General features: G+C 45.2%; 1 protein-coding gene across 1 annotated transcript in view; it reads left to right on the top strand.

Moving 5' to 3' along the window:
- ACAA2 (acetyl-CoA acyltransferase 2) overlaps positions 1–21,580 on the top strand; it is a 28,839-nt gene extending 7,259 nt beyond the window's left edge. The window contains exons 2-10 of the mRNA XM_054986804.1: positions 599–765; positions 4,734–4,862; positions 5,668–5,784; positions 7,523–7,670; positions 12,546–12,721; positions 14,731–14,860; positions 15,546–15,616; positions 18,295–18,449; positions 20,892–21,580. Coding sequence (XP_054842779.1) covers positions 599–765; positions 4,734–4,862; positions 5,668–5,784; positions 7,523–7,670; positions 12,546–12,721; positions 14,731–14,860; positions 15,546–15,616; positions 18,295–18,449; positions 20,892–20,976 — 1,178 coding nt within the window. The 3' untranslated portion in view covers positions 20,977–21,580. The remainder of the gene's footprint in view (positions 1–598; positions 766–4,733; positions 4,863–5,667; positions 5,785–7,522; positions 7,671–12,545; positions 12,722–14,730; positions 14,861–15,545; positions 15,617–18,294; positions 18,450–20,891) is intronic.
- The last annotated feature ends 5,168 nt before the right edge of the window (positions 21,581–26,748 follow it).

Below are 26,748 nucleotides of genomic sequence, written 5' to 3'. Positions count from 1 at the left end.
CAAGCAACCGTGTTGGATGAAGTGGAGAGTCTGAGAGAATCTTCTAGACAGGCATGACAGGGCTACCACAGAGGATGTGCATGTGTGGACAGTTGTTTTAGCCCATTTGCTGGGTGGAACCTGCAGAAGGTGCCATTCAGATAAGCAAAGGTGGAGCATAGGCTGAGAGGCAGTCCTGTAGATAGGAGATTTTGCAGGTGATGTGGAGGGACAGCTTAACTGTTAGACAGAGTGATAAGGTTCATGGCATCTCTAGGAAATTCACCTTAAGACTTGAGCAAGCCACTGACTGCCAGACTAGATGGACCAATAGTCTGTCTCGGCATAAAGACAGCTCCATATGTTCAGTATCTCCTATTTGTTCTACTGCCAAGTTGCCTCATTGGCTGACCTTGTTCTAGCATTTTGACGGTATGTTTTACCAGCCGCATGTGCCATACCCTCTCTCACGGTACTGTAATCGTACCACCTCATCACCATCTGCTACTGAACAGGGCTTTGTTTGTTGTTTTGCTAATCCAGATGTAATCCAGATATTCGTTTTGTTTGTTGTCTCGCTAATCCCGATGTAAGGACCCTTTCCTTCTTTGCCTTCCAGGTGTGTTCATTGTTTCTGCCAAGAGGACCCCGTTTGGAACATATGGGGGACTGCTCAAGGATTTCACCGCCACGGACCTCACAGAGGTTGCGGCACGTGCGGCCCTGTCTGCTGGGAAAGTGTCTCCTGAAGTCATTGACAGTGTGATTGTGGGAAATGTCATGCAGGTTGGTAAGACTCCAGAATCGCCCCTATCGTTACACCTGCCCCGGTCTACATGTGTTTAGATTTGGTCAGTTGGTCTTGTTTCACAGGAGCCAGAAATAAACTGGAACATCTTCTCATCTGATGAATTCACTGCAGAACTGGTTTCCTTAGAATGCTTTCTGTTTCTCCGCTTCCACTTGCTGATTTCCTGGCAGGCAGAAATAAGGTGTATACGCAGGTTCCACAAAAAGTCTTTAATATTTTTTTTTTAAGTTTTCAGTAAACAAACCTGGATGGCCCAGGCTAGCCCGATCTCATCAAATTGCAGAAACTAAGCAAGGTTTGCCCTGGTTAGTACATGGATGGGAGACCTCCAAGGAAGTCCAGGGCTATATTGTCGAAGGCTTTCATGGCCGGAGAACGATGGTTGTTGGTGGATTTTCCGGGCTGTATAGCCGGAAAATGCCAAGACCACCGCTATACAGCCCGGAAAATCCACAACAACCATCGAAGTCCAGGGCTGTTCTGCAGAGGCAGGCAATGGCAAACCACCTCTGTTCATCTCTTGCTTTGAAAATCCTATGGGGTTGCTTTAAGTCAGCTGCAACTTGGAAGCAGTTTACATACAATGCTTACATAAAGAAAATATTTACTACTTAAATCAAGTACCCAGCTTCTGCGTGTTGCTTAAATATTACTAACCAGAGCAAAATAAAGAACTGAACCTTTTATTTCGGCCTTCCTGAAAAACAGCTTTTTAAAAATAACTTTTTATTTCTGAATTTTTAACAATAATAAAACAACAATAATATGACAGGATTCCAAACATGAATACAATATACATAGATTAGATAGTTAACGTAGTTACAGGTTATAAACAATTAATAGAGGCAGATGTCAACATATTGGTTAGGTACAGTATATTCCTTAATAGGATGCTCTGTAATATGGTTTAGAAAGGGAAGCCATTTCTCTTTGAAGACCGATTGATAACTGGGATTCTCTGATTTTATTTATTTATTTATTTATTCATTCAATTTATATACCGCCCATCCCCAGGGGCTCTGGGCGGTGAACAATTAAAATCGATAAAAACAAAAACTAAAATCAATATACAAATAATAAAACAAATTAACAAGGTGCAGTGGTGGGGAGAACCTTCCCCACCCCAAAGGTGGGAGGCCAACATGGCACCGCCCCCTTCAATCACCAAACGCCTGGCGGAACAGCTCTGTCTTACAGGCCCGGCAGAACGATAATATGTCCCGCTGATGAGGCTATTTGGTCTGTTATTTTGTCAGATATTAAGAGATCCCAGACTTTTGACATCCATTAACTAATAGTAGGTGTACTGTCACTTTTCCATTTTTGGGCTACAGTTATCTTGGCTGCTGTTATCATTAACGAGACAAGATCTGTTCTATAAGTAGGTACATTAGTTTTATTCCATACGTTCAACAGTATTGTTTCTGGATTGTGTAACCTCTTATTTTTTCCATAGTGGTAATAACTTTTTCCCAATATACTTGGATCTTTAGGCACGTCCACCAACAATGTAAGAACGTGTCTGTTTGTCCGCAATGTTTCCAGCATCTAGAATCTTTACTTGCCTTACAATTAAAAAAGCTTTAATGGAGTTAGATACTACCTTGTATAGATTTTATAGGTCTGAAATTTAATATTTTCAGATTTAAAGGGAAATAAATAAATTAATGACCAAATGCGATTCCCATGTTCGTCTTGTATAGTACTCCCACAGTCCTTTTGCCAAGCTTTTTGTGGGGCAGTGACAGTCGACCATACTTTTTGATTCAAACATTTGTAAATTGTGGATATTAAGCCTTTTACATTGTATAAATTATTTTTCATGAGAGTTTCAAATGGTGTCAAAAGGTCTGTCTGTTGCTGGATAACAGCTTTAAAAGCCTTTCCCCAAAAGTGTCAATTTAGCTCACACAGACCTTTCCCGGCCCCGCTGTTTAAGATCCACTAACTGGAGATGCTAGAGGTGAACTGGGGACGTTCTACATGAAGGGTACATGCCCTGCTACTGAGCCATAATCTTCCCCTTCTAATACAAAAGTTTTTAAGAGCATGTCTGCATAGCAACTCACTGTATACTCACTCGCAGTGTCCTGGGAATACACCTTTTGTGTTTCCTTGAAATTCCTCTTCCAGCAATGCATCCACCTGGATTGAATCAAGACCTAGGTTTCCTGTCTCATTACCAATGCCGATTTCTCCACACCCATCACGCCTTCATACCCAATCATACCCTATCCAATCACGTCTGCTGTTGTCATGCACTGGCTATTATCATTCAGTTTCACTCTCCAAGATATAAGGACAGATGGACTCACATTCTAGTTGTATCTGAAGAAGTGAGCTATGACTCACGAAAGCTCATACCCTACCACCAATTTGGTTAATCTTGTAGGTACTGCTGGGCTCTTGCTCTTTTCCACTGCTACATACAGACTTAACACAGCCACCAATCTTGATCTCTCTTCTGGCAATATAAATGCTGTGGCCGATGAAAAGACGTTCTTAATACCACTAACTTTGGAGCTGAGTTTGCTCAAAGGGAGACGGACTTCTGTCTTGTGTGGCGTATTTATTGATTGCCGCTGCTGCTATCTTTTAGAAATTGCTGTTTTTATTGATGTTTTTAGTTAGTGTTAAACTAAGTTGTTATACTGTTTTATATTTTTTGTGCTCCACTTTGAGCCCACTTGCAAGGAGAGTGGACTAGAAATATAATAAATAAATAAATATTTTTTTTTACTGGAACCCCTATGAACACATGAATTTGCCTTGTACTAAATGAGAGTCTATCACGGTCAGTCTTGTCTGTTCTGACTGGCAGTGCTTCTCCAGCGTCTCAGGCTGAGATCTTTTGCATGACCAGTTACCTGATTCTTTTAACTAGAGATGCTGAGGCTTGAACCTACGGCCTTCTGCATGCAAAACAGGCATTCTGCCACTGGGCTATGGTTTCATTCTGTTGGCCCTCCAGTGTTGTTTCGCTATACTAAGCTCAAGTGCATATGAAATCTCTGAACATTTAAGGCATAGTCTCTTTTTTGAGATCTTGGTCTGTCTTCGTGGTTAAGAACATAAGGACTACTTTTCTAGATGAGACCAAAGTTCATTTAGTTCAGCGTTCTTGGCAGTCAGCAGACACTTTGTCATCCATTGAAAACTGAACCAGAGGCCCAGTAGCTGATCGTGAACTACCTTCTGTCCACCCTTGACACGACCTCAGCAAGAGTATTCTAAGTATGCAACCGGCTTAGATTTGTTTTATAAAAAATTGCTTTAATTTAATAGGCAGCCCGATGCTATGGAAGTCTAATAGGAAGTCATTCTCTCTATGTCTGCAAAGTCAGCACGCACAGCTGGGTGTGGCTGCTTACTCAGACACAAGAGTCCATAGGATTGCCGCCTAAATGTGTTGCCCACATTGCTGCTACCTTGTTCCTTGTAGAATTAACCACATTGTTTGTCTGTCCTGCATTTGTGGACAAAATCGAGAGGGTGCAGAGGAGAGTGACGAGAATGATCAGGGGTCTGGAGACTGAGCCCTACGAGGAAAGGCTGAGGGGCTTGGGAAGGTTTAGTTTGGAGAAGAGGAGATTGAGGGGGGACATGATTGCTCTCTTTGAATATTTGAAAGGCTGTCATTTGGAGGAGGGCAGGGAGCTGTTCCAGTTGGCAGCAGAGGGTAGGACCCGAAGCAATGGGCTTAAATTACATGCACAAAGGTACCGGCTGGATATTAGGAAAAACTTTTTCATGGTCAGAGTAGTTCAAAGGTGGAATCAGCTGCCTAGGGAGGTGGTGAGCTCCCCCTCACTGGCAGTTTTCAAGAAGAGGCTGGATGAATATTTGTCAGGGATGCTTTAGGCTCATCCTGCATTGGGCAGGGGGTTGGACTAGAAGGTCTGTATGGCCCCTTCCAACTCTGTGATTCTGTGATTTCTTGCAGAGCTCTTCAGATGCTGCTTATATCGCGAGACACGTTGGGTTGCGTGTCGGAGTGCCCATCCCGGTTCCGGCCCTAACAGTCAACAGGCTCTGCGGATCAGGTTTCCAGTCCATTGCCAATGGGTGCCAGGTATGAGACGTGTTCTTTTTCAGAACGCATCTTGCTGATTTCCTTTTGTCCTTCATCAGCTCAGTCTTCCAGGTCGCACTTACTCTCATAATTGTACCAGCCTTGCACAGGGACTGCAGAATCAAAACGCACTGGATTGTCCCTCTTTTATAGTTCTAAAATCAGAGGCTGGGGCTTGTCAAAGTCCTGACTGCTGTTCTCTGCTATAATCCTTTTAACTGGGATTGAACCTGGGACCTTCTGCTTATAAAGCAGATCCTCTACCACTGAGCCACGGCCTGGCCCTATAGTGTCAAATTCATTAGAACAAAGTTATCTCCCGCAGTGCCACCAGAACGTTGGCTGCTCCCTCTTCTCCCACATGTAGCAGCTAGTGTGTGTTTTAAAATACTTGGGTACCTGCTGCAACATCCACAAGGTAATATATATTCATTTATTCACTTCATTTATGCCCCACCTTTCTCCCTAGTTGGGACCCAAAGTGGCTTATGTTCATTCTTCCCTCCTCAAGTTTGTCCTCACAACAACCTTGTGATGTAGGTTTGGCTGAGAGTGTGACTGGCTAAAGGTCACCCAGAAGGTTTTTACAACAGATTGAGGATTCAAACTTGGGTCTCCTAAATAATACAACACTTTAACCACCACTACACCTTGCTGGTGCCACACTAGCATCTCTCTTCCCTGGGCATCAGGTTCTGTTCCTATCACCAAGTTTTCTTCATTCCCAACCCCCATCTTTTTCTTTCAAGATTCGTATTACCTTGAAAATTGGGAATAATGGATCTTTATACTGTTTTTTAAACAGGAGATTTGCCTGAACGAATCAGAGGTGGTGCTGTGTGGCGGATCAGAAAGCATGAGCCAGTCTCCGTATGCGGTCCGAAATATTCGCTTCGGGACTAAATTTGGAACTGATCTCAAGGTTTGGACATTGGCTGCTTCGCCGTGCTTTTTCTTGGCTCCTTGCAGATATCTTAAAGTCTTCAGAGTCTTTCTTGAGCCATATATGGAGGTCAGGCACTTTCGTCCTACTCTGTGCCTTGCAAGGGTTAAGAGAAAGAATGCCAACTCCCTAGAGTCGGTCCTTATCCCCTCCTGGTGAGAAAGGGTAGGAACAGGAAGTTACCTCATGTCTGTCACGTGCCCCAGCTCTGTGCGGGGCGGATTCAGTCCATTTGGGGCCAAAATCGGCCCCAAACAAAGCACAGGAGCATTCCCGTGGGCAGCGCAACAACATTACTTCCAAAAGTGACATTTTCGTGTCCGCTGGGAGCGCGCATGCCACGCATGTTCCCAGGGTGGCTGCCGGTGGTGGGTGATCTCCGGGTGGCTTGCCACCTCCTGCCAATCACCAGCAATCAGCTGGCAATGGGGCAAACCCCTGGGAGTTCGTCCGTCATTGGCAAGCAGCTGGGAATCCTGCAAACCCCACCCCCCAATGCACAGTTCACCAATCAGTATTAAGCAGAGGGAAGTTAGCTCCACCCCTTCAGTTAACATTCCATGTTACAGATCAAAGGGACTGACTGCCATGTCTTTTTAGCATCCTCTTTAACATCTTCCATGAAGATCGTTTCCAGTGGGTAGCCATGTTGGTCTGCAGTAGAAGAGCAAGATATGGGTCCAGTGGCATCTTAAAGAGCAAGATGCTGTTGGTCCCGAATCTTGCTCTTTAAAATCTTCGATGTCCGTCCCCTAGGGAATTTCAAAGCATCCTTTGTACCCTTTGTGAGGATGCCCCTACTTGTCTGAAGCAGGGGGGTGCAGCCCCTTTAAGCAGTGGTGTTTTAGATCATTGTGTAAAGAGCAGGAAGCCTGGCCCGCTGTCCAGTACTTGAGCAACCAGTTGGACGGAGTGTGTATGTCACCAGCTTGGGTGTGTTGCTGCCCTCCGGATTGATTTTTCAATAATTTCTAGCTTAAGAAGCCTCCACCCTAGGATGTGCCCTGACCTGGATAGCCCAAGTGAGCCTGCTCTCGTCAGATCGCAGAAGCTAAGCAGGGTCGGCCTTGGTTAGTAATTGGATGGGAGACCTTCAACGAATCCCTGGCAACCAGGCAAAGACAACAAAAACATTGTGAAACCCTTGTATCCTCAAGTGTGTGTGTGTGGTGCCCTCAAGTCATAGCTGACTTATGGTGACCCCGGTGGGGTTTTCCTGGAAGGAGACTAACAGGTGGTTTGCCATTGCCTGCCTCTGCTACTTTGGTCATGTTTGGAGCTCTCCCATCCAATTACTAACCGAGGCTGGCCCTGCTTAGTTTCCGAGATCTGATGAGATTGGTCTTGCCTGGGCTATCCAGGTCAGGATATTTTCTTACTTCATTTATATCCCACCATTCTTCCCCATAGAATCCCAAAATGGCTTATATCAGTCTTCTCTATTTTATCCTCACTACAACCTTGCAAAGTTGAGAGAGAGGGACTAGCCCGAGGTCACCCAGCCAGCTTCCCTGTCAGAGTAGAGATTCACATCTGGGTCTCCCAGATTCGAATCCAGCATTCTAACCATTGCACCAAGTTGCCTCTCCTTAGAATCCTCCCCCCCCCCTACATGTATCAAATGTGAAGAGTTATGCCATAGGCAGTAGTATCCTATAATTATATTATTTCACCACAATATGATTCTCTCCCCTTCTCCAACCCCTCTCCTTGGCAGATGGAAGACACCTTGTGGGCAGGGCTAACGGATCAGCACATTAAAACGCCAATGGGCGTTACCGCCGAAAATCTGGCTGCAAAATATAACATCACGAGAGAAGACTGTGATCGCTACACGGTGAAGACTCAGCAGAGGTGGAAGGCTGGTCAGTAAAAAGTGTTACAGCCGGGTTTTTTTTCAGCTGGAACATGGTGGAACGGAGCTCCAGAACCTCTTGAAAATGGTCACATGGCTGGTGGCCTCGCCCCCTGATCTCCAGACAGAGGGGAGTTTATATTGCCCTCTGCACCGCTGAGCGGCGCGTAGAGCAATCTGAACTCCCCTCTGTCTGGAGATCAGGGGGCAGGGCCACCAGCCGTGTGACCATTTTCTCCAAGGGCAACCCACTGAGTTCCACCACCTCTTTTCCCAGAAAAAAAGCCCTGGTTACAGCTCTGAACAAAGGCCATCCATTCGAATTGAAGGCCAAGTTCTCGTAAGCAGCTGATGGGTTGCTAAGCCTCCGTAAGGACTGTATCACTTCAGACTGCAAAAGGGGGACTTGCATGGCACTGAGACATTCTCTGAATAAAGAAAACTCTCTGCCGATAGAAACTTGCATGATGGGGTTCCATCATGACAGTTTTCTTTGTGCAGAGGTGTTTTTTTGTAGGCACACAACATGCGGGGACAGCCTCAAATTTGCCACCTCATCTTGCTCCTCCCTCCTGGCCTCGCAACCCACCTGCGAGAGAAACACAGCCGCAGAGCTGCCAGGCTCCTGTTTATTTTGCTGCCACAGACTGACGCGGCTGCTTCTCTGTATGATGCTGTGTTTCGGTACCCGCTTGGAAATGATTGCGCAAGGTTTTTCAAAACTGGACACACGCACGTATACATAAACCCAACACACGTACACATACTGTTGAGTAAGAAGAGCAAAATTCAAGCCTAGTAGCACCTTAAAGGCCAGCAAGATTTCCAGAGTATAACCTTTTGAGTGTCAAAGCCCCTGAAGAGCAGGATTGGAGTCCAGCGGCACCTTAGAGACCAACAAGATTTTCAGGGTGTGAGCTTTCGAGAGTCAGAGCACCCTTCCTTCTTCAGCTACAGGGAGGAGTGGAGAATTGAGAGCCAGTTTGGTGTAGTGCTTAAGAGCAGCAGGACTCTTGCCACACCCGGCGGGGAAGCACTGCGGACCAAAATATAAGCACCAGGTTCCCAAGCTTCGTGCCAAACCTGGCAGGGAAGTCTTGCAGGGGGAAAAAAGAGCACACCAGGGCACTGCTTTCCTGTGAACTGCAAGTCTGCATGGAGAGCCGGGTTTGATTCCATACTCCTCCGCTTGAAGCCAGTTGGGTGACCTTGAGTCAGTCACAGCTCTTCCAGAGCTCTCTCAGCCCCACCCACCTCACAGGGTGATTGCCGTGGGGATAATAATGACACTGACTTTGTAAATCACTCTGAGTGTGGCAGTAATCTGTCCAGAAGAGCAGTATATAAGCACAAGGTGGTTGTTGTTGTTGATATTATTTCTCTGTCTCTGAAGAAGGGAGCTCTGACTCTCAAAAGCTCACACCCTGAAAATCGTGTTGGTCTCTAAGGTGCCGCTAGACTAAAAATCCTACTGTTCTACTGCAGACCAACATGGCTACCCACCCAACTATCCATTTACAATCAATCCCTTCTTTCCTGGGCGAAGGATAAATAAGGATCTGTTCTCCAGGCCTACCCACTATTGCTAATAAAAGCAGGTGGTACATCCAACATCTGGAAGAGTGGCCTGTTGCAGCCATAACATTTCTGACCTCTAAACCATGCCGATCAAAGCAGGAGTATCTCATGGATTCATGACCTTCTCCTGCCCCTTTTCATGCACAAACCACGTTGGTATCTGAAGAAGGGAGCTCTGACTCTCAAAAACTCGGCTTGAATCTTGATCTTCTACCCACCCGGAACTGTTGAGTAATTCCGTGTTCAATCCTTTAGTGAACAGAAGATAGCTCACACCTTCTCCCCGTTTGCCACAGCAGGATTCCTAAGGCAGTATTTATTTTTATTTATTTATTTGATTTTTTAAGCCTGCCCTCCTTGTGAACTGGCTCAGGGCGGGGTACAATAAAATGCTGAATGAGCATTTAAAATATATAACATATATAAACAAGGTTTAAAATACAAAAAACATAAATACATAAATACCTAAAACAACTTATCAGACGGCGGCCCCCTCCAATTTCCCCAGTCTGAACATAACAATCCAAGAGGAGTGGGTGGGGGCCATAGTTGATCATATTCTGGTGACAGCTCTTATGGAGGATAGATGACTTTGTGTCCCCCCTGCCCCCAGCAGGAGACCGGTAGGGAGGCACCTAAGCAATAAGAAGGTCAAAGACTGGCCTCAACCATATGCCTGGTGGAACAACTCCCATCTTACGGGCCCGCCAAAAGGACATAAGATCTTGGCGGGCCCGGGTGTCCTCCGACAGAGAGTTCCACAGGTTGGGGCCAGGACTGAAAAAGCCCTGGCCCTGGTCGAGGCCAGCTGGGTCTCCCTGGGGTTGGGGACCACCAGTAAGTTGGTTGTTGTGGGTTTTCCGGGCTGTATTGCCGTGGTCTTGGCATTGTAGTTCCTGACGTTTCGCCAGCAGCTGTGGCTGGCATCTTCAGAGGTGTAGCACCAAAAGACAGAGATCTCTCAGTGTCACAGTGTGGAAAAGAGAAGAGATGTAGGTCATTTGTATCTACTCAGGAGGGGTGGGGTTGAGCTGAGTCATCCTGTAAGAGTTTCCCAGGGTGTGGAATGCTAATGGCGGGAGGCTTCACTGTATCCTGAGGAGGTTCTTTTGCATATGGATTGGTACTTGATGTGCTAATCTTCTCTGCAGGGCTATTGTCAGGGATAGAATGTTTTGTTAGCCTGGTGTTTTTCAGAACTGGCAACCATGCTCGGTTCATTCTTAAGGTTTCTTCTTTCCTGTTGAAGTTTTGCTTATGCTTGTGAATTTCAATGGCTTCCCTGTGCAGTCTGACAAAGTAGTTGGAAGTGTTGTCCAGTATTTTGGTGTCCTGGAATAAGATACTGTGCCCTGTTTGAGTTAGGCTATGTTCAGCCACTGCTGATTTTTCAGGTTGTCCAAGTCTGCAGTGTCTTTCATGTTCTTTTATTCTTGTCTGGATGCTACGCTTTGTGGTCCCGATGTAAACTTGTCCACAGCTGCAGGGTATACGGTATACTCCTGCAGAGGTTAGGGGGTCTCTACTGTCTTTTGCTGATCGTAGCATCTGTTGTATTTTTCGGGTGGGTCTGAATACTGCTTGAAGGTTATGCTTTTTCATAAGCTTTCCCATCTGATCAGTAATTCCTTTGATATATGGCAAAAACACTTTTCCTGTGGGAGACTGTTTTTCTTTGGTTGTTTGATTCATCCTGGGTTTGATTGCTCTTCGGATTTCATTTCTGGAGTAGCCATTTGCCTGAAGTGCGTGGTTTAGATGATTAATTTCCTCATTGAGAAAGTGCGGCTCACATATCCGTCTTGCACGATCCACTAATGTTTTCATTATGCCTCTTTTCTGTCGGGGATGGTGATTGGAGTTTTTGTGTAGGTACCGATCAGTGTGAGTTGGTTTCCTGTAGACCTTGTGACCTAACTGAAAGTTTGCTTTGCGGATGACCCAGGTATCCAGGAATGGGAGTTTTCCCTCGATTTCTTTCTCCATGGTGAATTGTATGTTCAGGTGGATGTTGTTGAGATGATTCAAAAACCCCATCAATTCTTCCTCCCCATGGCTCCAAATGATAAATGTATCATCCACAAACCGGAACCATACACTAGGTTTGTGGGGTGCTGATTCTGGAGCTGTTTTTTCAAAATGTTCCATGTAGAAGTTTGCTATAACTGGGCTGAGTGGGCTCCCCATGGCCACCCCATCCATCTGTTCATAGAATTCGTTGTCCCATTGGAAGTAACTGGTTGTCAGGCAATGGTGGAATAAGGCTGTTACATCCTCTGGGAAAATCTGATTAATAAGTGCAATAGTGTCTTTTACTGGAACCTTGGTAAACAGGGATACAACATCAAAACTGACAAGTATGTCTTGTGGATTGAGTTTCAGAGAACTGATTTTGTTGATGAAATCTGCTGAATCTTTGATGTAAGACGAGGTTTTCCCGATGTGGTCCTGCAGGAGATCTGCCAGATGTCTAGCTAATTCATATGTCGGTGAACCAATGGCACTCACAATGGGTCGGAGTGGGACTGAATCCTTATGTATTTTGGGGAGTCCATATAGTCTAGGTGGCTGTGCTTCAGTCTTGCATAGTTTTCTGTGCGTGTCGGGATGTAGTGTCGGGATGTAGTGAGGATACAGTGAAGCCTCCCGCCATTAGCATTCCACACCCTGGGAAACACTTACAGGATGACTCAGCTCAACCCCACCCCTCCTGAGTAGATACAAATGACCTACATCTCTTCTCTTTTCCACACTGTGACACTGAGAGATCTCTGTCTTTTGGTGCTACACCTCTGAAGATGCCAGCCACAGCTGCTGGCGAAACGTCAGGAACTACAATGCCAAGACCACGGCAATACAGCCCGGAAAACCCACAACAACCATCGTTCTCCGGCCGTGAAAGCCTTCGACAATACACCAGTAAGTTCTTATTTGCAGATCTTTATGCTCTCCGGGGTACATATGGGGAGAGACGGTCTCTCAGATATGCTGGTCCCAGTCCATTTTGGGCTTTAAAGGTTAAAACAAAAACCTTGATCCTAATCCGGAACTCTACGGGGAGCCAGTGCCACTTGCAAGTTCTCGATCATCCCCCATAGCTCTAACCACCACGGCCACCACCATGTTTGGGTGAGCAAGACGAATGGGACTTGCTGGCCGGGGAGACTTTGAACCAAACGCCAAAGTTTTGTACACGGACTTCTGTTCCTCATTTGCCTCAGAATTGTGGGTCATGTTAGCCCCCTGGTGATACCCCTTTTTTGTTCCTCTCCCCTGACCTTTTGGCGCCGGACATCTTGTCTTACAGCTCATGAAGCAGGTTACTTTCAGGCGGAGATGGCACCCGTTGAAGTGAAAACCAAGAAAGGGAAGCAGAGTATGGATCGAGATGAACATCCCCGCCCGGAGACAACCGTGGAGCAGTTGGGGAAACTCCCTCCGGTCTTCAAAAAAGACGGGACTGTCACCGCTGGAAATGCCTCGGTGAGCCTCGTCGTTTGAAACGTTAAACCTAGGAACAATTTGCACGGTGCATAAAGGCGAAAACGTCCCTCAGCCCTTAATGAATCTCACACTTAGTTGTTCAGGATTTCTGTGTAGCCTTTTCCCCACTAAGTTTCAGCTTAATAAAAAAATGAAAATGTGCCGTAACAACAAGGCACAGAACTACCAAAAGTGAAACATCGGCTTATGTCAGAGCGGGCTGTGTCTTTCTACAGGACACCAGCCAGGACAAAAGGGCCTTGTAATGTTTTTGGATATAAATAGAGAGGGTGTGCTGTAATTGTTAAAGTTTTGGACTAGGATCTGTGAGACCTAGGAAGCTTGCTGGGTGACTTTGGGCCAGTCATATTCTCTCAGCCTAACGTTACTTCAAAGGGTTGTGTGAGGATAAAACAGAGGAGAGCCACTTTGGGTCCCCATAATAACAACAACAACAACTTTTGCTTTATATACTGCCCAGGACAACTTAACACCCACTCAGAGCAGTTTACAAAGTATGTTGTTATTATCCCCACAACAGTCACCCTGTGAGGTGGGTGGGGCTGAGAGAGCTCTGAGAGAGCTGTGACTAGCCCAAGGTCACCCAGCTGGCTTCAAGTGCAGGAGTGGGGAATCAAACCCGGTTCTCCAGATTAGAATCCCACTGCTCTTGACCACGGTCCCAAACCGGCTCTCCCATGGGGGAGAAAGGCAGGGTATATATTAAGTAAATAAATAAAGGGGCTGTCACTTTAGCCCATTTCTAGGGACAAGTAATTATGGGAGTTGCTGTCAAGGAAGCTTGTCTACATGGAGAGAGTAAATCAAATATCCAAGATAGGAAACCCTTTTGCCCCTGCTTCTGTCTAAAACATATGGGCTTCTTTTCACTGCCAATGGGGCAAGTTTCTGTGCAGAACTTTCCGCCTTCCAATTTTTAATACACCTCTCATGCTTGACACCTGTACAGCACCTGCTTCATCTTCAACCTGCATCTTAAACTTCATTGGAGGCTGCTGTGTCCTAATCTAATATAGTACACAAGATCTGGTGTGCGTCTTTCTTTTAAAAAAAATCATTTTAGAGCATTGATCCAGAGGAGTTAGCTGTGTTAGTCTCTGGTAGCAAAATAGAAAAGAGTCCAGTAGCACCTTTAAAACTAACCAATTTTACTGTAGCATAAGCTTTTGAGAATCACAGTTCTCTTCGTCAGCTGCATGGAGGGTCACGCATCTGACAAAGAGAACTGTGATTCTCGAAAGCTTATGCTACAGTAAAGTTGGTTAGTCTTAAAGGTGCTACTGGACTCTTTTCTGTTTTAGAGCATTGTAACTTATTTGTTGAGATACGTGTTCATTTTGCCTTAAGCAGGCATGCCTCCAAGATTCTATAATCACATAGTGTTTTGATTTCACGTCGCTTATACTTCCGGAGAATCCTTTACAGGTGGTGTCCTTCAGGGCGATCCAATGCTTATTTAGTTATAGCACTTTTTTTTCTTGTTGCGACTCAGTGTGGATTACAGAACATAAAATGATGCACTCAGACTATGTAAAATAATCAATGAACAATGCAATAGGACTAGGATTACAGAATTAGGTTACAGGTAGGCAACCCGCAAGGACTTGAAAGGGGGGAGGGCTTCAAATGGATGGATGGATGGATGGATGGATGGATGGATGGATGGATGGATGGATGGATGGATGGATGGATGGATGGATGGATGGATGGACGGAGCGAATATTAAAATGTGCACATGCTCAAACACACAAGTGGATACTTGCAGGGGGCAATATGATACCTACAATAATTGTTTCAGTGGACCACAAACTTGATCTGTTATAAAGGCATCCTCCTGAACTGTTCCATTTGTCCTATACAGGGACAATTCTAGTCCCTGTATAGGGCCAGAGCGGCTCGTCTTACGCAGAAGCTGCCATCCTGAATCCATCACAGCAGCATCCCTTTTTCGGCCCAGGTTGCATTTGTGTCTGTGCTTCTGATTCCAGGGAGTCTGCGATGGAGCTGGAGCAGTGATCATTGCGAGCGAAGAGGCTGTCAAGAAGCATAACTTCACTCCCCTGGCCAGAGTAGTCGCCTATCACGCTTCTGGATGCGACCCCAACATCATGGGCATTGGTAAGTTACGATGATCGGGGTTCCTTAGGGATCTTCTGGCTGGTCCAAAAAAGCACATTGCAGCCTTGGTGGGGTAGTCCCTACAAGTCCTGATTCACAGGCAGTTGTGTGAGGTTCATTCATCTGTTACAGGGAGCAGCCTTTCTGAATCAGAGCGATGCCGTTTACCAGACATGTAAAGGGAGGAGCTAAGGCTCCGTGATGGAGTATCTGTTTTGCATGCAGATGGTCCCAGGTTAAATCTCCAGTTTAAAAATAGAGTGATTCCGCACACGTTGGATAATGCACTTCCAATCCTCTTTATAGGTCATTTGGAACAGATTTTTTCGTGTGCAGAACAAATAATCCACCTCAAACGATTGATAAAGTGCATTGAAAGTGCATTATCCAACGTGTGCGGAATCACTCATAGGTGATGTGAAACTGTGACCTTGAACCCAGGACTGATGCTGCCAGTCAGAGTAGATGATACCAACTTTGATTCTCCAGCAGTCAGACTCTGCTGGAGGCATCTTTGTATGTTCCCTGCATCTGTTTTGGGTGGAGAGAGAGGTTTTGGAACTGGAATGGCCTCTACTAATGCAGACTTTACGGAGCAAGGAATTGCAGCTAGCCTCCTCCTTTTAAGCCTCTGAAGCATTGCAAGCTAGTTGAATGTCCTGACTCTTTTTTCCCCCCAATGTAGGTCCCGTACCTGCCGTTACTGAAGTTCTGAAGAAAGCCGGCCTTTCTCTGAAAGACATAGACTTGGTTGAGGTAAGGAGAGCTGTGCAGAAAGCAAAGCCAGACAGCAGTATCCTGCTATGCATTATGTTCAAATTATATTTATTTATTTGTTTGTTTTATTTTATTTTTAACCTGCCCTCTCCGCAAGCGGGCTCAGGGCGAGGTACAACATTGATTAAAATACAACTTAAAATCAGTTATAAAAACAGATAAAATACTGTGCCCCTTTCAGGGCAACCAGCGGGAGTGGACTCTCCATACCCCTTGTAGAGGGAGACCGGTGGAAGGATTGGCAATGATGGGCTAAAATTAGCCTCCACCATATGCCTGGCGGAACATCTCTGTCTTACAGGCCCGCCTAAATGATACAAGGTCCTGGCGGGCCTGAGTGTCCTCAGACAGAGGGTTCCACCAGGTTGGGGCCAGGACCGAAAAGGCCCTGGCCCTGGTAGAGGCCAGCTGAGCCTCCCTAGGGCCAGGGACCACCAGTAGATGTTTTCTGGTTGAACTAAGTGCTCTCTGGGGCACATACATATATGCAACAGAAAGGAGAGAGTCAGCGGAATTTTTAAAGCACAGCCTTTGGGACAGGTTTTCTTTATCTGGTCACTTGCTTTTAAGCCTGCCTTTCTCTCTAAGATGCAAGGTGGATTACAAAATAAAGACACAATGTAATCAGAAAGCATAAGATATATAGTAATCAGCGCAAGGGGACTAGGGTTACAAAAGTTTTTATTTTATTTTTACTTCATTTATACTTGGCCTTTCTCCCCAGTGAGCACCCAAAGCGGCCTGCATTATTCTCCACTCTTCCATTTTATCCTCACAGAAACCCTGCGAGGTAGGTTAGCCTGAGAGTGTGTGGCTGGCCCAAGGTCACCCAGCAAGCTTCCATGGCAGAGTGGGGATTCAAACCAGGGTTGCTGAGATCCTGGTCTGACACTCTTAATCACTACTGCAAGCTGGCTTAATGAGAAAACAATGCAAACGAAACCACAATATATTATAAATAATGCAGAAAATGGATTATGAAGGTAGAAGACAATGGAGTAAAAGCACGATGATGCCAAGAGGTTAGGGTGCAATTATGAATTCCCCAAAATATCCTGTGTCTTTTGATGGAAGCAACTTTCGAAACATGGAGCAGGGCTTCCATCCACAAATGACGGCCCTGATCCATTGTGCCAGGGAAGGCCTAAAGCCATTGATGTGTTCCATAAGAAATAAGACACTGAAATCAGATTGGCTTGAATACATTATACGGCATCACGCTGTCAATCAATCCTTCAGGGTCAGTATTGTCTACTCAGGCTGGCAGCCCCTCTTCAGGTTCTCAGAGATCTTTCATATCACCGATTACCTGGTCCTTTTTTAAAAAAAAAATTGGAGATGCGGGGATTGAACCTGGTACTTTCTGCATGTCAAGCCGATGCTTTACCCCTGAGCCACAGCCGTTCCCCATAACCATACAGGTGTGACCACTTGAGATGGTCTCTGGCTGTGATAATTGGACGCTGCTGGCTATTAACTTTGCATCTATGCAACAGCTTCATTTGTAATAAGAGACCCTAGCTAGAAACTCTTCCTGGGTTTTGCAGTATATTTGAACGCATATTTATTTATTTATTTATTTATTTATTTATTTATTTATTTATTTATTTATTTATTTATTTATTTATTTATTTGCAGTGCTGCATGCACATTTATGCATGTGTGTGTGTGTATGTTTTCAGTCCCATTATTTCTATATCTGGGCAGGGCCCACAATTCTGTGAACTCCTCTGCCACCCAGCTGAGGACCCCACGTCCCACAAACGTTTTTTTTTTTTAAATCACCTAGGAGATTATATGGAAGGAGTTCACTGACTCCTGGTAAGCTGAGAAGGGTGTGGTCCTTGAAAAGTCCTGCTGCTGAAATCCCAAATTCTCAGATTGTCTCTGGGTTCCACAGTGAATCTGTTCCAAAGTTGTCCATAAAAGGTGGCTACTCAATCAGCCGACCATTCTCTTGAATCTCTGATCTATGCCTCCCTTACATGTAGTATTCTTTCTCAGTGTGCTTTGTTGTGTCAGGCTGCAAACATACAGTCCAAGAGACTTGCGGCAGGTGCTTGTGCCTGGCCTGCTGCCCTCACTAAGCCTCTGCCCCGTAATGCCTGATTTGTGGCCCTATTCAGATTGCACTTGGGGAGGAGCTGTGGCTCAGTGGCAGAAACTCTGCTTGGCATGTAGAAGGTCCCAGGTTCAATCCCTAGCATTTCCTGTTAAAAAGGACCAGGCAGTAGGTGATATGAAAGACCTCCATCTCAGACCTCGGAGAGCCACCGCTAGTCTGAGTAGACATCACTGTCCTTGATGGGCCAAGGATATGATTTGGTATAAGGGAGCTTCATGTGCATTCAGTTCCCATTACCCCACCCTACAGGCTTTTCAGACTGTAGTTATGTTAGCAAGGATTGGCACCATCTTCTGCCCATCTCAGAGGTATCAGGCGTACCTGGTCAACACACTTAGCACTTGGGAAAAACTCTTTTTCCAGAAAGACTGCTAGATGTTCAATAGATTTTTAATATATGACTTTGACTAGCAGTGTTCAACGTCCAAACGGGGGAATTAGGATGCTCTTGGGAGAGAACTCCAAACAGAGTTCATGACACCAGCAGCCCATCCCGAAGGTCTTAACTTGCTTCCCTCTGGTGTTTTTCAAGGTCAACGAAGCTTTTGCTCCACAGTACTTATCAGTGGAGAAGGTTTTGGGTCTGGACCCTGAGAAGACAAATGTCAACGGGGGAGCCATCGCTCTGGGTCACCCCCTGGGGGCCTCAGGTTCAAGGATCACTGCTCATCTGGTTCATGAACTAAGGTAAGCAAGGAGTGGAAGGACTTGGCAGGATCCTGTGGCACCCTAACAACCCACTTCTCATGGGTTTCATTTTCTAAACAAATTTCAGAAAGTTTGCTGCTGTAGCATAGCGGTTAAGTGGCTGGGCTGTGAATCAGCACTCTGCTGGTTCAAATCCCTCTCCTGCCATTAACTCAGCAAGTGGCCTTGAGTAAGGCACTCTTCTCAGCCCCAGCTCCCCAGCTGTATTGTGGGAATAATAACAACGCTGACCTTATTCACTGCTCCGAGTGTGACACTCATTTGTCTAGAAGAGTAGTATTAAGCACAATTATTATTACAAGGGAGTTGCTATAGCATAGTGGTTAAGTGGTTGGGCTGTGAATCATCACTCCGCTGGTTCGACTCTCACTACTGCCATGAGCTCAGCAGGTGGCCTTGGGTAAGCCACTCCTGTCAGCCCAGCTGAATTGTGGGGATAATAAGAACACCGACCTTGTTCACTGCTCTGAGTGTGACACTAATTTGTCTAGAAGAGCAGTATTAAGCACAGTTATTATTACAAGGGAGCTGCGGTAGCATAGTGGTTAAGTGGTTGGGCTGTGAACTTTGTGTACACTGATAATAAATACCTATTTGGAATATATTTTAGTATTTTATTTTGTAACTTGACCCCTGCCCATTTATGCATAGAAAGCATCAGTTCTGGTGTCGCCATCATTGAGTGAGGACCACCTGTGACCAAATTAGTTTTTGGCATTCCTTAAACATTCCAGTGTCCAAAATCAAATGTGAAACTCCTGGTAGACAAAGAACCGGGAGGTCCCAGCATGGCTCAGTTTGCCTGTTGTAGCTTGGCATAGACCAGGGTTCTTCAACACGGTGCCCATGGGCGCCATGGCATCCGCCGACTCCTTCCTGGTGGCCGCAAGCTGTTTTTGGAAGGGGCCGTGTGCCCAGCTCATGTAAAGGGGATTGCCAGGTCCGGTACCTGATAATTAAAAAAGATACTGCCGGATGAGGGTTTCTGACTAGCTCAATATATATATTTTGCATGTATGCACTAAAATATTAGAGTGTCCTGTTAAAAAGAGTTTCTGCCTGAAATGCTGAAGACTTACTAACAAATGCACAACCTCACTCCCTGACACTTTGTGGTTTGCTCTGCCTCCTGTAGTAGCTATTTTGTGGTTGTGCCCACAACCCTGTGTCAGAATTTCAAAGATGCCTGCAGGCTTGAAAAGGTTGTAGACCCCCCTCCGCTAGCCATAGATTCACACAGTTCAAATGGTGCTGCCTATCTTCCCTCCCCCTAAGCAAGTCCATTGGGATATTTATATACATTATATTTATATTGTATATAAATATTGACAGAAACGGTGTCAAGACCCCGTACTCCTATGTTGTAAGAAACAGAGGAAAAAGAATGCTCAGAAAGCATTGCAGTAAGAACATCAGGCAGGGCGTTGATCTTCATACGCTGCTCAGCGTAGGTTGAGCCAGAGATACGTTTCACTTCCAAGTCCTGCATTGCCAAATTCCAGCACAGGAGCACTTAGCATTGGAGTTCCTAAATGGTCCTGAATGGCAGAATTTGAATCCAGTGGCCCCGTTTCTAACCACCAAGATTTTCAAGGCGTAAGCTTTTAAGAGTCAGAGCTCTCTTCTTCAGTGGGTCTTGAGCCGCTGAAAGGCAGAATGGTTGGTCTGGAGGAGAAACTTCTGACTCCAGAAATAAGGGTGGAGCTTAGTAGACAATTCTTTACTGTAATGATACTGCTCATGCAGCCTATTTGGCTCTGAGCGTTGCCACACTAGAATTAGAATTAAAAGGAAAAGTTTTTAATATATAATCTGTATAGTATTAAAAATTTAATAAGCTTTTTCCTTAACCAGTTGGGAGAGAAACTTGGCTACTGCTAAAGTGGTACTAAAATCCACCCCTGCTAAAAGAAGCCTTAAATTATCCTCTATACTTCCTGGGTCCTCCTGGATATAGGGCTTGATCCAGCTTTCTCTTGCCACGTTTAGAATATTGCATTCAAATAGACAGTGTTGAAGAGTGTCTATTTGGCAAGAGCTGCATTGGCAGAGTCGCTCAGAGTAGGGAACACTATTTAAACGTCCCAGCAACATTCCTGATGGAACGGCATTCAGTCTGGCTAACATAAATAATCGTTGATAACGTGGAACTGTCAGGAAGTCAAAATAAGCTGGAAGAGATGGTGGCAATGTTAGCCCTAAGTATATCGGTGAGCATACTCTACGTGCTCTTATCATAGTACTTCTGTAGTCCGGATTACTCAGACAACCTAAGATCGAGGCCCTTGTTCTTTCAGATTATGAGGGTTAATACCCAAGGCCTAGTAGACAGTTCTGCCGTGTTAGGGGACAAATGCTTCTGGGAATTGGATCCAGAGATTATTGGCTTTTTGTTACTGATTCGACTCTTTCCCCTTACAGGCGCCGTGGAGGTAAATATGCCATTGGTTCTGCTTGCATTGGAGGTGGCCAGGGTATAGCTGTCCTCATTCAGAATACAGCCTAAAGGATCTTCCGGAGTCGTCAGTGTCTGAACGCTGAACTCTCCGTCAACTGTTACACGTTCACCAGAAGCATAAAAAGGGAAGAATACAGCAAAACATTTTCTGATGCAGAAAAGGACCGGCCTAAGCAATTCAGCAGAATAAGGAAAGAACCGCACAGTCTGATTTCCACCTCCCTTTCTCTAATGAAAACAACTGGATGATTTCAAATTCGGTTAACTCTGCCATAACCCTCTGCTACCTCTTGCTGAGCGTAAAAGAAAATTGATCTCAGAGTAGGCATTGTCTTGAAGAAATATTAGCCTGCTAAGTATCTACTAAACATATGCCTTACAGCAAAGACAGTAGCCTGGCATTCCCGCCGCCGTAGTGTTTATCAACACTGCGTTTCCTCCACAGTGGCTGCTTGTCTCACTTGCACTTTTGCGTAAATGCAAACAGATTTAGGATTCTTGCATAGCTGGAAAGCACAAAATGGTGAGGGAAAGTGTTAAACAGATTGTATGTCAAGCGTTGGATCGTGTTTTAGGTTTAAGAGCCAGGGGGAACAAACTATGATCAATCCAATGTGCCTCTCCTCTAGAAAAATAAAAAGCAGAATCTGGAGCTCTTCTATTTAATTTAATTTTCATTAATGCAGTAACGAACAACAATAGAAAGGAAAAAGAGAAGGGAAAAAACAACCACCAATAAAGGGTCGTATAAATGTTAACAAGTTAAAGTGCGATCATCACTTTCTAAGCAGAATCGCAGACCTGCTGCCAGCCAGTTTCTCAAACCCACCCGTTCATTGCAATCCTGCTAGGAGAACACAGGTGCAGAATGGATTTTCTTCTGTATAAATTTCCCTGACTTGCAGATGCTGCTGCCTGCCCAGATAGTTAATTGCTGATGAACGGGGAATGCATGCATGTGAACGAGGAACACTGTATGTTATGTTTATGTCATTGTGGTTTATGTCTTTTGTCAAAGTACGCTTTTTGTTTTGTTTGCGCAACCCTTGGCTACAGGGGTCATATCGTAGAAAAAGAGCTGCAGGAACTCCTTAGCACAACTCATTAGCACAACTCATTTGCATATGCCACGCCCCTTGCCATCACCGGGAGTGTGTCATAACTGATTTGCATATGCCACACCCCCTGACATCACCTGTCCTGGCTGTTTTGGACCCAATCCTGGCCTTTCAGGGGCGAAATTGGGCCCAAAATGGCAAAAAGGGGCTGAAAATGGCCAAAAGGGCTCAAAATGGTCAGGATTGGGCCACTGCTGAGAAGGAGACATCCACCACCCATCAGAGGCCTGATCCTGGCCGTTTCAGGACCAATCCTGGCTGTTTGGGGCCTGATCCTGGCCATTTTGGGCCTGAACTGAGCCGTTTCAGCCCCGATCTAGGCCGAAACGGGCCCCAAATGGCCAAAAGTCAGGTGGGCGGGGCCACCTGACAAATGACCTTTTTGGAGAACTACCGGAACTGCATTCCTGTGCATTCCACCTCAAAATGAGCCCTGCTTGGCTATACTGTGGACTTTAGTTCTGATTTGAAATAAGGTGTCTTGCAGCCCTTAAAGAGTGACACTTTCGGCCACAAGGTTGTGCTCTTTCACCACACTTCAGAGACAGCTGTCTTGTCAGGCTGCTGAACCAAAAGCTCCCTGAGAAGCTTTGTATCCGTGATACTCACACCACAGCTCACAGAGAGCCACATTTGTAATTGCCGTCAACCTGAAGAGCCGCAGAACTACCACATGACTGCTGCATACCCTTTGAGCCATGCAGCCACACACACACACACACACACACACATACAATAGGATAGAAATATTAATATTAAATGTGTGTGTGTGTGTGTTATGTGGTGTCAATCTATGGTGACCCTATGAATGAAAGACCTCCCAAACCTCCTATCATTAACAGACTTGCTCAGATCCTGCAAACTGGAGGACGTGGCTTCCTTTATTGGTCCAGCCATCTCGTTTTGGGTCTTCCTCTATTCCTACTGCCTTCCACTTTTCCTAGCATTATTTACTTTTCCAGGGACTCTTGTCCTCTCATGATGTGACCAAAGTGCGATACCCTCAGTTTTGTCATTTTAGTTTCTAGGGAGAATTCAGGCTTAATGTGATCTAGTACCCACTTACTTGTCTTTTTGGTAGTCCAAAAAATGTGCACTTTCCCATCCGAGGTGTTTTGACTGTCATCTTTCCAAAAGAGACGTTATCAAACAAGGTTTCGGAAAGGTCACTGCGAACATGGAAACAGGATCAGTCAGTCCATTACTCTCAGCCTAATCTCCCACACAGTTCTTAGGATAAAATGGAGGTGGGGAGAGATGTATGTCATGCCCTGAGCTCCTCAGAGGAAGGACAGGATAAAAATGCACTAAATAAAATTCAGAATGTTAGTAGCCAAGGCAAGTAAATAGAACATCAGACCAATCAGCTTTGATAAACGGCCATAGGCATTGAGGGAGGATGGGAGACAGTGAATCCAAATAGCATGAATTCAAATAGCTTACTAGAAACTCGGGTTTGTTGAGGTTCATATAACTGGGATTCCAGCATAAAGTAGTAGAGTGTCAGACTAGGACCTAAGAGACCCAGATTCAAATTCCCAGTCTGCCATGGATACATGTTGCATAACTTTGTGCCAGCCACTCCAGAGTCTCTCTACCCAAGCCATCTTATTAGAGGTGGGCACAAACCAAAATACGAACCAAAGTTTGTCACGAACCGGGCCGTTTTTTGGTTTGCGAACCGGTGGTTCATCAGAGGGCATTTCTGACAAACCGCAATAATTTGGGGGCTGGTTCATTTTTCAGTTCATCACTGCAGACAGCCTGGCGCCAATCAATCAGTTTCCTAGACAATGCGGGGAGGATGGGCTTTCTGCAGACCTGCTGCCCCAGAAGTGACATATTCACGAACTAAAACGGTTCACGAACTGGGCAATTTCATGCCGGTTCGTGGTTCGTGAAACGCAACGAACCATGAACTGCAACAAACCGCTTTTTTCCTGGTTCATGCCCATCTCTACATCTTAGACAGGGACGCTCAAGTGACTTACTTTCTGTATGGTCTTATATTCAAGTGTACTCTATCTCCCTACCAGTGCACATGTGTCCACAATGGGAGAACAAGTGTAAGATCTTTCACTTGAGCGCCCCTGTGTAAGATGTCTTGTGTAGAGAGATTCACAACACCAAACCTAACGTACTTCATGGTGTGGTTGTGGGAATAAGATGGAGGACAGGAGACTGATCTAAGCTTTCTCCAGAAGGAAGAAATGTGGGATATAAATGAAGTAAAAAAAAATTTAAAGCCTTATAGTTAGGAATCACAGGGACCACTTAGCCTTGCTGATGGAAAAGAGTCCAGTAGCACCTTTAAGACTAACCAACTTTACTGTAGCACAAGCTTTCGAGAATCACAGTTCTCTTTGTCAGATGCACGACCCTCCATGCATCTGACAAAGAGAACTGTGATTCTCGAAAGCTTTTGCTACAGTAAAGTTGGTTAGTCTTAAAGGTGCTACTGGACTCTTTTCTATTTTGCTACTACAGACTAACACGGCTAACTCCCCTGGATCTATGACCTTGCTGATGGGAAATCTATAACGCCCCTTTGCAAAGATTTTGTTTTCTCTAGGTGCTGATTTCCTGCCTTTGACAAAGGCATCTTGGCTGATAACATTTAAAGGTTGGGTGGCTTTGCGCAGCCAAAAAGAGACAGTTTTAGACAGTTAGACATAGCTGCTTCAAATATTTGAGAAACATGGTATTGATATAAGGAGACAACTGACCTCGATCACAAGCAGTCTGGTAAATTTCCAGGCATGAACTGTTCCTTCCATGCACTTGTTTTCACGGACCTAAGTCCAAACAAACCTTTCTGTATTGTCTCAGACTCGTTTGACCTCTTGTGTCTAGAGCAGTCCTATAAGGTCTTGGCCCAATGCATCTTAGGTCTTCTCTTTACAAGTTATCAGCTCGGCTACAAGATAAGCCATCAAATTGTCTTCAGTATAAGTATCTTTTTGTTCTTCAGAGTTTATTTCTTTAACGATTTGCCCCAGTTATAATATTTCCATTGCCTTGGACAATATTTTTCTGGCTTAGGAAAGGAGACTGAAGTCCATTTGATATGCTTGAAAGAGGGTAGCCAGCCTTAGAAGAAACCATCCCAACTAGGTCCAAAAACAAAAGCCGTATAATGCCTTTTTATTAAGACCAGCTCAGCACCACACAGTGCACGCACTGTATTGTGTTATTGTGGTTTGTCTTAATAAAAAATATTGTATGGCTCTTGTTTTTGGATTTTACTGTGAGCCAATCTGGCCACCAAAATTTTTTCCCCCTACCAATGAAGATAGAAAAGGCATGCTGCTTTTGCATGGTGACAATTCTCCATTGTGCATTCATTTTATTGCAAATGTAGAGGTATTCAAGCAGGTAGGCTTTTCCCTGTACGCTGGAGTCGTACAGGTAGAATTTATGGAGCTGGACTTCCTTCCAGACCAGCATGGCCGTTTCCACACACGTTGGATAATGCACTTTCAATGCACTTTAGCGGTCCTTTGGAAGTGGATCTTTTGTTTCACGCACAAAAATCCAGTTCCAAATGATCACTAAAGAGCATTGAAAGTGCATTATCCAACGTGTGTGTAAGAAGCCCAGGACTCCTTGTTCAAGCTTGAACCTCATCACACAGTGCCATAGAAATACAAAATTCAAGCCCAGTAGCACCTTAAAAGACCAACGACGTGTTCCGAGGTATCAGCTTTCGTGAGTCAGAGCTTTGATTAAGAGGCTACTGGACTATAATCTTTTTCTATAGGGTAATTCCGCACACGTTGGATAATGCACTTCCAATCCTCTATAGATCATTTGGAACGGATTTTTTTGTGTGCGGAACAAAAAATCCACCTCAAACGATTGATAAAGTGCATTGAAAGTTCATTATCCAACGTGTGCGGAATCAGCCATAGAATAACATGGCTATCCCACCTGGACCTGCATTAGAAACGAAGCAGTGCCCAATCTCCTTTGATAGCTTTCTGAAAACACTGCAAAAACTAGTTTTAGATAGTTATCTTATGGAGATGGTCCCATAGCTGGGCTCAAGGTGATGCTGGTGCAACCCCATATATGACTGGACTCACATTTAGGATGAAGACAGACGAAAAGAGGCTCGTAGGGGTATGATTGAATTTTGAGATCTCTATGTCAGGTGGGGGGTAGCATGTCAGAGACTCAGAGCCAAGCTACAAGTGATGCCTTACACAGGTTGGACACTTGTCAGCTTCCCTCAAGTTTTGATGGGAAATGTAGGCGTCCTGGTTTTACAGCTTGGCTTTCCACTACAGCTGCAAGACCAGGATGCCTACATTTCCCATCAAAACTTGAGGGAAGCTGACAAGTGTCCAACCTGTGTCAGGCGTCACTTGTAGCTTGGCTTTCAAACTCTGATATGCTGCTGCCAGTCCTCCGGCTGGGACCCAAATTACAACTGATCTCCTGATAGCAAAGATCAGTTCCCCTGGAGAAAATGGCAGCTGTGGAGGATGCGCTCTAGGGCACCACATCCCTGCTGAACTACCTCCTCTCCCTAAATTCTGCCCTCTCCAGGCTCCGCCCTCAAATCTCCAGGAATTTCCCAAACTGGAATGGGCAACCTTAAAACAGAGGCTGGCTGCAGCAATGTGGTTTTCTCCACCTACAGGGGAACCAAACGCCCTGTAGCCACTCACTTGAGATTGCACCAAAGAAACTGGGGAGC

This window comes from Eublepharis macularius, chromosome 8, assembly GCF_028583425.1.
Source record: "Eublepharis macularius isolate TG4126 chromosome 8, MPM_Emac_v1.0, whole genome shotgun sequence".
Lineage (NCBI taxonomy): Eukaryota > Metazoa > Chordata > Lepidosauria > Squamata > Eublepharidae > Eublepharis > Eublepharis macularius.
The sequence above is the reverse complement of the archived record's forward strand: the minus strand, read 5'-3'. Positions and strand labels throughout refer to the sequence as shown.